Source organism: Embiotoca jacksoni, unplaced genomic scaffold (genome assembly GCF_022577435.1).
Source record: "Embiotoca jacksoni isolate LCO1_2020_lvr unplaced genomic scaffold, fEmbJac1.0.p SCAF_3, whole genome shotgun sequence".
Lineage (NCBI taxonomy): Eukaryota > Metazoa > Chordata > Actinopteri > Embiotocidae > Embiotoca > Embiotoca jacksoni.
This window is the reverse complement of record NW_027185381.1, coordinates 20,354,674-20,372,437: the sequence shown is the minus strand read 5'-3', so window position 1 is coordinate 20,372,437 and position 17,764 is coordinate 20,354,674. Positions and strand designations below refer to the sequence as shown.

General features: G+C 40.1%; 1 protein-coding gene across 1 annotated transcript in view; it reads right to left on the bottom strand.

Moving 5' to 3' along the window:
* mrpl23 (mitochondrial ribosomal protein L23) overlaps positions 1-11,652 on the bottom strand; it is a 35,768-nt gene extending 24,116 nt beyond the window's left edge. Inside the window, exons 1-2 of the mRNA XM_069163292.1 lie at positions 11,520-11,652; positions 10,614-10,736 (exon numbers count right to left, since the gene is read on the bottom strand). Of these exons, the coding sequence (XP_069019393.1) occupies positions 10,614-10,736; positions 11,520-11,539 (143 nt within the window). The 5' untranslated portion in view covers positions 11,540-11,652. The remainder of the gene's footprint in view (positions 1-10,613; positions 10,737-11,519) is intronic.
* Between the last annotated feature and the right edge of the window lie 6,112 nt (positions 11,653-17,764).

The following is a 17,764-nucleotide window of genomic DNA, read 5'->3' as shown; positions in this document are numbered from 1 at the left end:
GAGGTTTCTGCATCAAAAGGTTTCTGTATCCCTGTGAAGAAAAGTCTTCCGTTTTAGACTTATTTCTCTTCCTTTACCAAGAGGAAAGAGATGTGTTTCCTAATATGTGGCACGCAGATGCGCCTTTCTGCTCCATTTGCACCCACCTCCCACCATGACGCCCATCTTACAGTGTCTGCCAGAGGACAATGAAGCGGAGCGGAGTGACCAGGGGTACTTGACATCAAGAGACGAAGAAAGAGTGATTGCGCTGAGAGACAGGTTTTCCTAGAAAGCAGGGGCAGGGAACTGGAAGAGATGAAAGTAGCTTGGGGACTACGAGGTCTCCTCTGGATCATTAACAGAGGGAACACTGATCCTGATTAATGAGGAGAATGTTCTCGAAATCCCTACTGCTCTTACCACCTCAATTATCCAGCCACCACAAACAAAGAGATAGTATATATGAAGCATGGCCGAGCACAGCACAGTCCTGTCCGTTTTGAACATACAAAACATTTGTAGATGCAAAATATGAACGAGTAGTTATAGCTGAAAAAGCTAATAAATGACAGAGAAAACAAATTAGAGAACAAAGACCATCACACATAAAAAAAAAAAAAATTAAAGAACCTGGTTTGATAGTCTTAAAAAGACATCTGCACCACATCCCTCATGGAAAAATCCAACTACATTAGTATGAAAATGTTTAATTTGAAAAGTTTACGTAATTGCTAGATGCAAGATATCTCATAAACCATCCTCAGTGTATTTGAAAGGGAGCCTAACGGTGTGCCATACTATATTATTCAGGATAATATCAGTATTATTTCTAATATGATTTTATAAAATCATAACATCATAATAGCAATATTCTGACTTGTTGACATAATGGCGTCAGCGCACCAGGAAAATAATCACAATATTTTTTACTAGATACCTTGATATCAATATTGCAACAATATTGTCGGGGTTGTTGCTTTAACAAATAACTTTCACAACAAGATTTTTGATTTAAAAAAAATCAACAGTAATGAGGATATAATGACTAAGTGGATTAAAGTAAAAAATTAACAGTCTGCTAAGTTCAGACAATAACATCACTTTACTGCAGCCTTAAAAACCAGTAAAAGACAAGACTTATGCAATGTCAATTACAATATCCAAAATCTAAGAAATGATATCGACCCTGCATTCCGAATCACATACTATTTCTTTTTACTTTTTAGTACGGACTACATCCTCCCTTAAAAAGTATCTACTGTTGCATGTAGTAAGAATACAACTAGGACATACTACTTCATCATAAAAATACGTCTTGAACTTTGACCCACTTTGTCATATCCATCGCGATCGGTAGCGCAACGTTTGAAGTAAAAAGACAAAGGATGCAATTTGGAACGACTGGGCTTCCTTTTAATGCCTTTTCCTCTTCTTCTTCCTCTTCTCCTCCTCCTCCTTCCTTTTGAGGGCAGAGCATTGGCGCCACCAACTGTCTCAGCAATCAATGTGACGTATATTCCGCTACGTACAGCAGAACAGCTCGAGTAGCATGCTGGCCTGCATGCTGCAAAATACGACCGGATGCAATAGGGCATCCTGGTACTGTTGGCATCCTACATCTAACATATTAAGTATATATCGTTTTTGGGCATACTAAATAGTATGGTAGTATGGATATTGGAACGCAGGGCTAGTCTAATATCACAATATCAATAATATTGATATATTGCAGAGGCACACACTAAACCAGTGGTTCTCAAACTTTTTCTGTCATGCCCCCCTTTGGAAGAAAAAAAAAGTTCATGCCATCCTTGCCCCAACAAAATGGGCCAAATTTAACTTGTATTGAAATAACGTCAAGACTATAAACATTCCTTTGTCCTTGCTCTCAGTAATTTATGTTGTGCTAATGTGAAAAAAGAAACTTTCACTTCAACAAACCACTTTTTGTGATATTCGTCACTGGACTGCTTCATCAATCCATTTTTCAAAAATAGAGAAAAATTAAATTAAATTTAAAAAAAAACCAAGGTTTTCCAAATATATTGCTGAGATAGGCCAGTTTTATTAAAAAATTGTTCATCACTAAACTTGGAACTTAATACATGTGCTCCTAAAACACCCAAATCTCTTCTCTGAGCTCAAAAACTGCCGACAACACTGCCTTGCTGCGACCAAGCCCAACTGAATGTTCAGCTCCCATCGGAGAACAGGCACGAACTCAGGGGTCTTGTTTTTATGAAATTGACCACGTTGACAACATCAGTCCTTGTTTAGTTCAGGGCTAAGCTGCTTTGATGTTAGCGATTCTCTGTGAATAACACGAGACCCTCTTGATTAGTGCCTGCAGTCACTTTCTTTTCCCTGCCATGGTCTGTGCACCAGGTAACTGACTGTCAAGACAAATATTTCTCCATTTGGAACACCTATTGAATGAGCACCGTTGCAAAAAGTGAGAGGGTAGTTTGTTTATTGTTCCGCCGTGAAAAACATTGCAGTCGTCAAAACATTAGTTTCACATTACATATTTTCCACCCGGTCACGCGCCCTGTCATGTCTCCGTTCCCCTTAAGAGGGGGGCGCGCCCCGACAATTTGAGAATCAATGCTCTGAACAAACAGCTATTTAGCCATAGGTTCATAGAGAACGATATTTATTGACTAGATGAACAAGATGTCTGACAACAGATGGCGCGCCTGATCTCAACGACGAGTCAGTGTGGGTTTACATGAATTAACACAGGATGTGAGTTACAATCCACAGAAAAACTATGGGAAGCGCTGAAAGATGTTTGGCAAAAACATACCTGCCAAGAACCTTGAAAAGTGTACCTCATGCTGTTTGAAAGGAAAAGGATGGTCACCAAATATAATTTTTTATTGAGAATAAAAACTATTTGTGGCATTATTTTTGAAAGCATTTACACTTAACAGCATTTTTTTCATAAGTGCTTTAAACTTTGACACAGAACTGCATTCATAGAGCACACACACGCACACACACGCGCACGCACACACACACACACGCACACACACGTACACTTTGTTACCTCTGCTCCAGAAGCAGCATCACCCAAAACACACACACACACACACACACACACACACACACACACACACACACAGTGATCTACAGTTACAGGGGTTACATTAAATAGCTGTTTTCTCTCTGACCTGAGTCAATACATGACTACCATCTCAGCTACAAACTAGATTCCAGTCTGAGAGAAAGCCTTGGGCTGAAAGCTGAGGAGAAAATGTCAAGTTAAGCGTGTACATAAACAAGGCTAAACTTAGACAAAGGGCGTGGTGTCTCCAGCAGTGATGCAGGCAGCATCTGATCATCATCCCAGTATAAACACCCATCTGACTCCACAAGCTAACCTTTCACACTTCTGCCTCTCAGGAAGAATGAAAACCTGTCTCCAGCAACTGCTAAGGCTAAAGGCATCGTTCCTCAGCAACTGGTATATATTTATACGCAAACACACATGCTACAAAGATTCCTCGGCCAAGATGATGAAAGAACTCCAAACACAAAACCTAGAAGGGCATCAGATGACGCAGACGATGGATTAGGTTCAATTATGGTCTGTTGTTGCCAAGCAGGTTTAAATCAGGCACACTGGTTTCATTGTCAGAAAACAATCTTAGAAAGTTATATTGTTCTGCATTGTTCAAAGGGAAGTGCAGAAGAGAGATATAAGACCTAAATCCAGAGGCGTTTAAAGAAAGGGATGCAGGCATGGGTGAAATAAAAAAGGGTAAACTTGATGCCTTTATCGTGCGCCACTGTGACATAGTTGTTTGTGTGCGACAATATAGCAGATTCATCAATCTGCAGATTAAACTGCACACCTCTATCAGCTGCTTTCAAATGTAATCCCACCCCTGCAATGAATCTACATGCTCCTGGATAGTTCCTATTCTTAAATGTGGGTTAACTCACACTGAACCAAAAAGATTATGAGTATCAGTTCAAGTAGTTTAAGGTGGTCCATTTACACCTGTGAAGAGAAGTAGGTGAAAGGGCGCCATTGGAAAAGTTAAAGGCAGGACAGGCAGCTTTAACAGTGTTTGACAATAATGGATTTTCAAAGCTCAGAGATTATTTATCTATTAATGTGCTGGTGCCAAAATAACATCTCCCAGGTAAAGGGGCCGTCCCTCTGTTATAAATATAAACAACAACAAATATTGACTGGAACAGATTTTGCATATCTGGATTTTTGCATGAATATTTGGGGATACTGAAATCCTTCTTTATAAATGTTGTTAAAACAAAAGACTTTGACGCCCCAGTCTTGTAATATGCAACCACGAAAATGCATCACTCAGTTTGATGAACAGTTGATGACTTAATGAATGTCATCTTCCCTTTCTCCGTACGTACTGACTATCCTAAATGCCCAAAAATATTCTTGTTCATTTTTTTTCTTGCTTTTATTCTCTGAAGAGAAAGACAAGAAACGAAGGGCAAGAGAAGGAGGCATGACATACAACAGCGATCGTACGCTGGTCACGAAACCAGAAATGTTGCAGTTGTATGGCATGTCAGCTAGTTTTAAACAGCACAAATGCCCTGCTTAAGGTTTTACTCAAAAACGGACTCCCGGGTCAAAAGATATCTTTATTTTGTTTTAAAGAAAAGTCTTAAATTTGTATGAATAAACACGAGGGCTACAAGCATCCCTCCAGGAAACCATAATCTTGCAATCACAATAATTAATGGGAATTCAACCAATCACTGCAATATTTCCAGGATTTTGCCATTTTGCAAAATGCCTGCAATTTCTCCACATGAAAAGCAGTCAATAAATAATTCTGCTGAAGGCATTACGGCACAAAGTAAGCTTTCTCCTCAACCTCTCCTCCCATCATCGAAACAAACCACATACCAGTTGACCGGAACAGCAAAACATGAAGTGATGAAGTTCATGTAAAATGTGGTCTTATCAAGAGAATTAGGGTATTGAAGTTTGGATTGGGAGAGGAGATAGACATTGACCTGTACTTTTATACATTCATAAACCCTTACAGTTGTATTTTGCAAATACATTTTTTGTTCACACATTATGAGTTGAATTGGTTTTAAAAAAGCATTTAAAGGTTTTATTTTCACAGAAATTGTCGGTTCTGTAAAGCTACATCAATTATGACTGAAATTTGTCATGACTTTGAACCATGTTTTTTCAAGTTTGGAAAATTTGTAAAAGATGAGAATTAAAATATTTCCGGCTACTGTGACTTCATAGGAAGTACATAGGAATACACGGTGTGAATTTTACTTCATTAGGTAGTAGTTGAAAAATAAATAAAATCACAACTTTTTCATCGACCAGCATTTTTTGCAGTTTCATAAACTTTTACACCAAACAATTGCATAAAACTTCACAAATTGCATAACAATTTTAAAAACAAATACCTGTAAAATTAAGCATTTTTTTATCACAACAACCACAACTCTGATAATTCTGGGGGGACTGCACAGGTTTTGCTCAGTGTATACGTCTGCACCCACAGGTATAACCCAAAACTGACCTAATTTCACAGAGTGAGGGGACAAAATTATGGAGATGGTTTTAACTGCAAAACAACTGGTTTAACAGTGGGAAAGTGGGCAACTGAATAAATGTTGTGCGAAACAAGATGTTGATCTGGTAGCTTAGATTTCATCAAATCATCGTGGTGATTCATGCTTCAAGAATGATGTGTGCACTTCACGGTATAAACTAAATTCCATGCCAGTCATTGTAAATTTGTAAGCGCTGTAACAACATTTGATCCGAGGAATGGGGGGGTTACTCTTGTCATCTCTTACTTGATTGAAGATGAACTTTGCTTTTGTATAAGGATGATTCATTGACCATCATGCTTCTTGTGGTAACCATGAATCCTTCTTAGAAAGGTTGCTTGTTTTAGTAACTTAACTTGGCAAACCACTGGAAGGCTTTTAATGTGGCTCCTTGTTTGATAGAAAATGGGCTGCATCTACTTTGGATCTTTTTATAGTGCCTTTTTGGTTGGCAGATTAACTATAAGAATTACCAGGAAATGGAAAAGAAGAGGATGCAGCAGCTCAGAGGTGATGGAGAGTTGGAGGCAACTTACTGCAGTTTAGAGGAATCTCGTGAAATTCAAACTATCTGGTTTCTTTTTGCTGTAAATTATCTTGTGTTGCTTATGTTCTTTATTTTGCCTGCCGAAAAAAGTTGACATATTCATTTGTTGATAGAATTCACTGTCTGAATGGTTCTTGCATCAGCTAATACTGCAAAATAATGTACTGGTACAAGTGGAAAATATCATTATGCTATAAATACCAAATACAGGAAAAAAGCACGACCAGTGGTCACAAAAACGCTTGTAACTCAGGTGCTAATGTTGATCAAGTACCGTTACTTCGAATACCTACTCACAAGGGTTAAAACTTCACCCTGGTCTGTGCACGTCTTTGAACTTTGTGATTGACACTTGCAAGGTGACTAAATATGGCAACCAAATTTCCAGTTTTGGCCACCAGAACCTGATGCCTCCTTGCCAGCCTGGCAAGTGAATTGTCCCTTTGACCTGTAATGTGTGTTCCAATGAGCCTAGCAGACTTCACGTGTAAGCTTTAAAAGCAGACCATCGGGCATGCATCGAAGGTGCACCAAACAGTCCATACACACACATACACGCGCGCACACACACATAACATCAAAGTACATTGTGTCAGAGTGGCTTAGTGGTGAGAATGAAAGAGGAGAGTTGTTTTCTGAGCAGATGAAAGGCAAAAGAAAGCCGCTCCTCATTGTCGGACTGCCCATTGTCAGGTTTGGGTTGAGATACGCACACTCTCTACTTTAAATCTCCCATCTACACAGACAATACATGCACAGAAGTTGCTCAACACTAAAGTATCAAGATCATAATAGCAGACTTTGTTTAGAAGGAAAGCCATTGAGGAACCTGAGACTTAGGGAGAGAAGAGACAGTTGAGAAGTTGAGAGTATAAGAGCAGCGTGTGAAGGATTAGATTTATTGTTCAGGTTTTGGTCTGACAATAGAACAGAAATAGATCAAAGACCAGGTCATCAGGCGTCACTACACTCCTCAAAAAGAGACGGGTCAGTAAAGTTAGTTACACTCATCTACTGGCTGGCTGAATGACTTCATATGACATTAACTGAGGTTAATTAGCGTGGAAAAATTACCCAGTTTCCAACATGTGTTTATCAAGTGGAATAGGTGGACAGAGACAGTGAGTGTCTGCCATGGTGATCATAACATTGTTTGATCTAACAGGTACTGAACTGTTGTCAGAGTGGAAAGATATTGTGAGCTGCTGTGTAACCAGGTCAGTTTGTTCAAGTCTGATTACAGTGAGAAACCGCAGCATGGTCTGGTTTCATAGTTATTAGTCCGCATAGCATGAAATGTGACTGAGTCGTAGACTGAATACAACATTCAATAGTGGTTTCTTTTCTTTTCTTTGTGTGTGTGTGTGTGTGTGTGTGTGTGTGTGTGTGTGTGTGTGTGTGTGTGTGTACTGGCCCCTAGCCATGCCAGGTGAGGTACAAGAGGTGTTTGTGGGTGTAAACTTAGAAATTTGATGATGTTCTAGAGCAGAGAGGAAATACTTGCATAGCACAAAAGGTTCGAGAACAATCAAAAAGACAAACAAATACTTCCCTCTAGCAGGCACAGAGAGAATTACGAGAGAACACAGCCCAGGTGTCTCAAACAACAAGTGCCAAAGAGGGATTGGTTTTGGACACGTAGCAAAGCGTTTAAGAAAAGCACAATAAACAGAAGAGTCCAGGGTGGGACAGAGGGAGAGGACAGAGCTAGCTAGTGAGTGATACCGCAAAAAATAAACTAGAAAAAAAAAAAATCGAGAACATGAGAAACAACTATGGCTATCTAGCTCCCAGGTGTCACCGAGATAAAGGCCACCTTGTGTTATTGCCCTGAGAACGCCAACATTATCACTTCTCAGTAACAGCTGCTTGGCTCTACAATTTACCCACGCTTACACCACCTACCCTGGAGAATCACAACTACAACAGCTTTCACTGCCATAACGACTCTGACTTATCAATAAGCTGCGAGGGGGCGTCATATTTGCTTTGTGTCATTGTCTCTCTTTGTAAGCCCATTTACTACATTGTTTGTATGAAAAGTAAAAGAAAATAACTGTTTAAAGCGCATACTGTGGTCCCAGCAGCGTATCAATCAGCCATGCACCTCTCGCAGGCATCAAAGACTGCAAGAATAAAAACCCTTACACACCCTTATAAACACACACGCACCCTGCATTTACCCACTTTTGTGCATATATACACAAAGAAACACACCATTCTCACAAACTGACTCACCCACACTGAAGAGCATGCACGCACACTCATATATATATACACACACACACACACACACACACACACACACACACACACACACACACACACACACACACACACACACACACACACAATTACATAAGCACCCTAGGAGTTTGGCAGAGAAGAGGCAAGAATCAGAGTGGGAGGCCAGGCACCTGGATGAACAGATTATGGACTAAACCCCACCAGAGACACATAGATGATCTGCCTCAAACTTCAATTTTTCTCCCCAGTGTGGGCTCTTGGCCTCTCATCGCCTGAGGAGCACTGCTAACCTCAGTGACCTTGGCTCGCAGAGGTAGTCAAAATCAGCTCATCGCTACTACATGCTGACTAGTAAGGACCTCCTGTTGCATTTTATGACACAATATGCATCATCAAAACCCACCAAACTAAGGCCAAAATATGTTTGGTGAGGAAAACCAAGCAACGTTGTCGTGCAAAATTAGGATGTAGTTAAGCGATGTAATATATAGCATTAATCTATTAGACACGAGCTTTGGAGAATGATCAACTACATTTTTTATTTTATTTTCTGTGTAGACGTTAATACTGTCTGCTCTGCTGTTTGACCTCTTGCTGTCTATGACCTGGGCTGAACCTCCACTGCAGAGCATAACAAAAGCACTTTTGACCTTACCTCCCACATCACTCCCTAGGACAGCCTTTTGCAAGTCATCTTTGCAACTGAGCTCATTAAAAACAACCATAAGGTGGTACGAACTGTCTTGACTACTGGTACTGACATTCTTGAGGCTGTCACACCACCTGGTGGTCATGGTGCCCAACTCCAGGTTCATTTTTCTTGGTCGAGTAACATCGGTACAGTGCCAGTAAAAACAAATGATCACAGCCTTAAACATGAAACATATGTTCATAGTATCATAGGTTCAACTCAGACTACTACAGTCTAACAAAAGTGACAACCTACAATGAATTTACAGCCCATGCAGGGTAAAAGCTTATTATATATTTTTGTTCTGAAAAAGTATTGGGGATTAATATGTTCAGACTTCCAGAGAAAAAAGGAAAAACAATTTGAAAAAAAACTATAAATAAATCTGTACCAGGGCATGAAATTAGCTACCATCAAATGCGACATATCTGATTTGACATTTGGGTAATTATTATTAACAATCAATTGAAGAAATCAGGAATTTGCCAAATTTGGTCTGAAAAATGATATGTTGAAAATTAAAGACAGACGTGAATAGAGGCTGATAGGGGTGGGAATTCCCATGACACAGTAAGAAAACATTTATATCAAGCAGTATTACGTATTAACAGGGCAATCAAATGATGAAATTACTTACTGGCTCTCTTACACATCGACATCAACACCATTGGTGTCGTGCATTATATAACAAAGACGCAAGGCACTAATTGTGCATCTTGGTGAGTTACATAAGAAGAAAATAGAGGCATTAGAATAGCAAAACACAAGTTGAGGCAAACAATTTTCAGTCCCATTAATCTGCAAACACGTTATTATTTTTCCTCCCTTGTGTCACAAACACATTTACGATTGTAGAAAAAGTTACACGTTGGAGACCAACAGGATCTGCAAACAATCTGCTTTTCATTTACGTTTTTCTAATCAAAGAAAAATAAACAGCTATCAACCTCTGTGCAAGGAGGTGCTCGGCAATAAAAGGAGGCAAAAGTAAGATTCAGAGTCCATGTCTATCTTTCAGGGAAAAAGAGAAAAATGCTTAAAATTTCAATTCAGACGGTTTAGCAGAGAGAGTACTGATGCTTTTTGCTCTGACCGTAGTACAGTCCACTTACCTGAAGATGTTGTGATAATTTAAGGCAATAGATGTATAGTCCTACAGTAGATACTGCTTACATCACATAACGGTGGACTTCCCAAACTTATTACATATAAAATAAGGTTGTAATCACTGAAACATGCTCGGTGCCAATCAGCCACTACACCTCAGTCAAGTTCTTAGTGCTTGGTAAAGAGCATAGGAAAAGCGTACCCCTAAAGCGTAAATTAGGAGCACTCACCTGTAAGCTATTAAAACATCACATTAATTGCAAATATTGCCAACTATTAGTCTAAAAAAAAAAAAAAAAAAAAAAACTTGAAACAGGAATCAGCTCTGAATTGCCATCCCAAATAGGAATACTTTTAACAGCAATATAACACAACCTGACATCTAAAATTAGGGGATTACATAACAGTAGAAGAGAAATCTAAATTTTGTGTTTCCTTTGCTGCCAAATACAAACAAAGACTTACTCCATTGGAACACGAAACTGGACCGTGTCAGGAGGCTGCTCTTTTCCTGGCCTCACCAGAGTCAGGAACCAGTTGGGTCTGAAGATCCTCAGCTGCGGGTTGCCCAGCTGGTAAAGAGGGTGCCTGAGGGGAGACAAAAGAGGCTGACTGCTCTGGTGCACACGGTTTCATTCCCAGACACCCTGGAGTATTTCACTAACAACAGCTACGGCATTAAGAGCTGCACAGGTAATCCAGGCACGACTGAGTGGCTGCAACTTTACTTGCATTTACTAGAAACAGCTGCTGCTTTAGGACGTGCACAGAGGAGTATAAACCTGAGCTTTTTCCCCAAAAGTATCTGGAAGAAGAATTGGCACCATTACAATGACCTGCTTTTACATTTTTATTTACCTCCAAATGATTTGGTTTTCAGATTATGTGCTTCCACGATTTGCCTGATCATCTTACATTTCATATGTCACAGCAGCACCTCCCACGATTTGACAAAAAAAAAAAAAGGCATAAATACCGACAGATATACAATCTCTAACGCATGCAAATGCTATCGATGAAGACATTTGATCAACTTATGGAAAAACACGTTTTTACGACTCTGGCTGCACGTTGACGGCAGTTTGTTTTTAGCATAGCTACGGTCTTTTGTACCGCGGAGTTGTTTTACAGTTCACGGTGAAAATAAACAGCCACTGCTTAAAACGCACTGAAAATGAATCAACTAGGAAAACCATAATTTTGCTAAGAGCAACTATCAGATAACACAGGGCACTTGGGAAGCCCAGAGGCGAACTAACATGAGCTGGGTTTGCCAGGTTACCAAGCTGCAAGCAAAAGTGACTCACGTCGATTTTAATAAACAGCGACCACGTTTGTCACGCAGGAAATAATAAAACACTTGATACTTACAACACTCGTGTTACTGGCATTGCTGGGACGGTTTTGCTGGCAGACAGAAGCTGCTAGCTTGGTGTTTTGTAGTTGTTGTTTTTTCAAGGTTGTCAAATGCTACACGTGCGTTGACGTACTTCCGGGATGATACAACGCGCAGGCGCATTGGACTTCTTCCCTGCCCTTGAAGTAAAAGTTCAGAAGTCTGCAGCATGGACATGTTGACGTTAGTTAGTCCAATGCTTGGGAGTGTATTCTGGGGGCAAGTGCAGCTTGTTTTTCCCGTTTCTAAGTTACCTTAATCTGACCTTTATCTCTTCGTACTCCCGGACACAGTAAACAAATATCCCACAATGTTTATGGTGCGTTCAAGAGCAACTGGGAAGTGGGGAAAGTTCCGACCTCCGAGTGGGAGAAATCACCTGAACGCCTGCAGAGCTGGGATTTCCCCCACTCGGAAAGTCGGGAGGTTTTTGAGACATCCGAGAAGTAGGTCTCCAAGCCTATCATGTTCATCTTCAAATTGTGTTTAAAAGAAACAACAACAGCTCAACGGGATTTTGATAAGATACTTATTCACTCAATAATCAAGAGATTATTGTGGTCGACCCTTAATTACAATGTCATATTTCAAAACAAAGAAATGAAAAAAAAACAACAGTAAGACATACTAACATAGAAAACACTAAGCCACAGTTTAGCCCATCATTTTCAGATTTAGATGAGCTGAAAGATGGGTCGCAATAATTACAAAATTATGTGTAACGGTCATGGCTAGTTTGAAAAGGTAGCCTAATTAAAATGGATGAAATACAGTTCTATAAAACAATTACAAGTACAGGCTGGGAGGTTGATATAAACAAGTCTTGATATAACTTTGAAATCAGTGTAGGTCCAGTGGTTCTCCGGGATGTTTCCCACACCGAATTGCTCCATATTTTATCAAAACTGGTCAAAGTAGGCTACTTCTAGTTGAGCTCACTCAATTTAAGTAGCCAAATTTTGAGATTTGAGATCCACACACGTGCATAAAACATTTTTCTGCACAAACACAATATATCTAACTACATGGGGGGGGGAAAATATACATTTATACATGCACACATACATTTTGAATAGTGCTAATTTTATAAATGCCTTTAAGATGAATAATTGACTGAAACTGCTTAGTTGTGAATCTGAAAATTAGCTTTAATTTTCACATCAACATATGTTACCGAGTTGGACAAGAATCTTTAATCTCTTCAGATTACAAAACTCAAAGCTAAGTGTCTTTGCATTTTGGGAATGTCATTGCTGTGAGTATTTTTTGAGGGCACATGTGGTGAGGCATCAGCAGAGGGAGATCTCGTCCCATCTCTGCTTCAGACCCTGTGCCCCGGCGTCTCACCTCACAACACACTACAATGTGCCTGCAGCAAGGGTAAGAATGATTGAAGGCCCCCTTGAGTGGAACATGAGTCCTTGGCTCAGATGGTTCGAGACCTGGCAGGAAATGAACCACACTGTCAACCCACACTGTGCCTGGGAGGGAAGTTTCCATCAGTTAAGATGGAGTGGGTGCATGTGTGTGTGCATGGTGCTGGAGGGCAGTTAGGCTTTTTATTTATATGTTGTTGTCATGTTTAACTGGTGACACAGGCCTTTTGTCACACAGAATGTCCTTTAAACCCTTCAGTTGTCCAAATGAGTTTTTCTCCTCAAGAAAAATAAATGTTCACTATCCCTGAGTTCACTGGTTGTTTACTTGTTTGTTGCGTTGGAGCGGGTTCATCTGACATCTGATATGTGAGTGTACTGGAGAGTCGTAAAGGTGGTGAGAAGGTTACTTTCAAAACATATACTGTAATGTACACTGGCCACTGCGTATTACACAGCAGAACATTAGTGTTCAATAAAATTTATTATCAACTTAAATCGAATTTGAATATCCATTCATACAATAACAGATTCATACACTCAGAGTGTTTAATAGAGTATGGGCTATAATTCGCAAATCTTTCAGTAACATTGGGTTATCGTTATTATACGGCAGAGTGCTTTCTCCTTAGTAATTAATGCTGTGTTAAATCAATGGGTCAGACAGGAATAAAAAGTCCCTCTTTCATAATTGTTGTCCCTGCAGCAGCATGTGAATGTGCTTACTTGTGTGGCAATAAATAAGTGGTAACTCATCAATATAAATTATGTTAAATGAAAAGGCTCAAAGCAGCTCCACATTTTGGGGCTTTTTGTGCCATTACTACATATCTGACAGCAGAGATGTGATCATTTTTGTGCCTAATCTTGAGAGATTGTCCTGTTGAGATTTCCTGTGGGTAATATCTACTTTTAATAGCTTTAATATTCTAGCTGATATTGAGCTCATGCGGTAAATATTCTTGAGTAAATTAATTGTGTAATAATTGACTAATCAATACTTGTAGTCCTAGTTAATTTAAACACAATTTAGGTTGGTAACATAGTTCAGTTTTTGCCCCCAGGCCAATTTACTGCTTAATCTGACTCTGACTATGTAAATACATATATGCGCTTATGTTAATTTTTCTGAAATAATGTCTTTTTAATTCATCTGTATATTAACAAATTCATATATTAGTAAACTTGAACACTGGTGCGTATGATTAAAGGAAGAAAACTGTGTTATTATTTCAGTGCACAGTGGATTATCTATCACTTCTGTATCTCGCAGAGGGGCATTTCCCTGTGTGTCTACATTTGTAAAATTTACAACCCCTATCTCTCTCTTGGCCTGGGACCTAGAGGGTGCTCTGAGTGCAGTAGCAGAAGCTATGCCCATTACCTCAGTCAGGGTGCCAATGTTTAGCAAAGCTCCAGCCAGTGCAGACCAGGCTAGGTCTAGAGGGAGCATAGGGGGCCTGCAACATGAACTGTTGCAACCTTCAGCCAAAGGTCTGGTCTCACACTGTTATCCAACTCTGCCATTTATAGATGTGATTCAAGCCTGTTTGTTAATGTACATAGTTGGGCTCTTTTATGGAAAATAAAAGTTAATAATATTATCTAATTTCACTGTTAGCTGTAGGAATGCAAATTGGATTAATGAGGTTTTATTGCATTTGAAATGAACAAGCGAAAACCTTGTGATCGCTCTTCTGCTAAAATTTGCTCATAGTGGAAATAGATGTTGCTGTTCTTTTTATTTATAGTTTGGTCATATTCTGGTTAATGGGGTGGCCACTTTACTGCGTTGGCCTTTATGGCTACACTACACACACTCATGCACATGCAAACATGCACTCATACACATAACCTCTCACGTGGAACAGTGACACCTATACTAAGTTGGATAAGTTTGGTTAATTTTGAGATCCAGCAACAATTAATTACAAATAATTTTAATTCAGACACTGCAGACAGGTTACTGTATTTACAATTAAATATTAGAGTTGCACTATTTTTCTGTGTGTGTATGTGAGAGAGAGTGTGTGAGAGATAGAGAGAGAGAGTGAGAAAGAGAAACAGAGATAGAGCGAGAGCAAAGTGGAGGAGGTTCAGGTCTGGGGCAGTGGAAAGTGTCTGTGAGACTACAAAAAGGGAGAAAGTGAGGGTGCAGGAGGGAGTGCTCAAACAGCAGAGGTGGATTGACGGAAACAGTTCAGTCTACAGTGGGATTGTCCCGCCAAGAGCGGGCACTGGGGCCGCATGGAAACTTTCCCCCTCTGACTCTCAGGCAGTCAGAGGAGAAGTTGTCGGTATTGAATATCCTGCAGAAGAAAAAAAAGGAAACGGTAAATTGAAGATCCAGACATGAAGATGGAAAAGTTTGTCAGCTGAAGTGAATAGTTTTGCATGCAACGGGATCCGCTGTTTAAGTGTTTGCCTCTGAAGCCACTTGAGCCTTCCTTGAAGAAAGGACCATCTGATTCCTTGAATCTTTTCCCGAAATAGTTGCTTGTGATAATGATGAGTAGAGTTTTTATAATATACAGTATGTGCAAATCCACACAGTGTATTACAAGCAATAACAGCACCACACCTTTTTGCATAGATCTAAAGAGAAGTGGGTGAATGAATGAGGGAATTTTGAGTCCAGATTTGATTCAACAGTGGCCTGTTAACTTCTGCTGTTACAGGCGAGGCCCATGCAGTTAGACTAAAGTATGGTATGTATCTTATGTACCGCAGTCAGGGATGAGGCGGAACTGTATCAGGGGTGGAACTGCAATTATCATTTTTGGCACCAGTTGTTTGTAAAACCATTCTCATCCCCAGCTGACAATCTGTAGCAGATGTTCCAGAGATACAAAACTTTGGGCCTCAGTGGCTTGTTATCTGTCAGGGGTCACTGAACAAGTCACTCAGTCAACACTCATAGTTTAGCCAAGTCTGTCAGTTGGTTGGTCCATCACTTTATCTGTGAAGATCTGCAATCATACAGGTCACGGCCAATCAAAGTGTTGTCCAGAGGCAACTGGACCTGCTTGAGTTTCTTGAAAACATTTCACATCCCAGACCCGGCCAGGGACGGATTCCTCCAGCCAGTTAGAACTGAAGAAGCCTTTTGTATGAGGTGAAATACCTTCAAGAAATTCAAGCAAGTCGTGTAGCCTTTGGATAACACACAGATTGTCTACCGATATAATATACACTTAAATAACTCAACAGCTTTTGAAGCGATTGACTTGAATGGCTTTGGTGATCCCTTGACTTTTCCTGCAGAGTCATCAGCATTTCAAAGTTTTCACTCATGAAATATCAAAATATCTACCAGATAGACAAGAAGATACATCCTACTGTTGGTCACCTGACTTCAGAGACCTATTTTGGTCAATACTTCAGCATGTCCAGTAGGTGTGCTTTGGACCAAGACAAAATGTAAAAGTGCAAAACCAATGACATTCCCATCTGGGAAAGCAGACCTTTTATTTAGTGGGCAAATGACCAAATATTATAAGAGTGCAAACACAGACAGCAAAACCTGCAGATATTCTGGCTCTATTACATGCGCATGTTCATATACTGACTAGCTTTTAGCTCACACATCCCCTGTACAAGTTGCCAGCATGGCTGCACTCTCTTTGGTTCGATAATTATGATTAGGAAGAGGATTCATCAGCACTTCATAGATACAATGCAAGCAGTTAAACTTGCAATGATTTGTAGAAATTATGGTCATGCTGCGACATTAAAAATCTTGAATGATTTTTATGATAATAAACACTGTTAGAGGCAATCTGGGGTTTTTCAGTGTTGTTTTTCAGGCGTATTTGGCCCTTGATCTATGAAGCAGTGACTGAGCAACTGTTGCCGTCAAATTAATTCTAAGATTTCAATAATTGCAACGCTGAACTTTCTGCAGTCTGAATGAAGCAGTAAATCCATTTGATGCACAAAACATAAACCATTACCCGGGCTACCCCCCACATAGTGAAACCCTTGCCCCATCAACACTAAATGAGTGGTCAGAGGTAGTGGCCAGTTCAGGTCAGACTCCTCTGTTTTTTCATGTCCCATGTTCACACACTCGGAGGGAGCGGGTGCATGCCACGCAGCAGTCCTCTAACTATTAATAGCACAGGCAATTTGGATGGCGTGTAAATTTAGAGCCTCCCCCCTGGATGTTCCGTTGAAGTCATCAGCCTGACCTCTGACCCAGGAGCCGGGCTGCCGCAGGGCCCGTGTTGAACTTGAATTTCAGGGGTTCAAATTCAAGCTTGAACACATGAAGACATGCAAAGACATAATCGTCTACATGTGCAGAAGTGAACCTTCTGAAATACAGCATTTAAAACAGTTTAAGATGATGTTTAAGATGCTTAAACATGTCAAAAAAAAGATGTTGAGCATTCGACACAATTATGCACTGGAAAAGAGCCTGGACTATCACAAGACCACAGGTAACTGACAGTGATGCTTCTTTCAATTTCTTTGTCGGTCATATGCAACTGGTGCAGATAGAAGCATTGTTTTTTTTTCCTGCAGAGATTTTTAGATCGACTGCAATGGGATGATTAGGTTGAGCGCTCACACAGGTTCCCACAGCCTTATCCAGTGTCTCTACCAGTGCCAGAGTTGGCATGTTGACATGCATAAACAGGGACAGGGGAAACTGATCTTCAGGGTATGTCAGCCGACACTCCTGGGATATCTTGTGCACCACGGAAGACCTTAACGAACAAACATAACAACATTGTTCAAGCCATGATTCCTCTTGTCTTATTTTTGGGTCCAATAAAGTTGTTGTTGGATACCAATAGAGCCATGACCATGTTACACTAAGAGCCGTGTTGACATCAATG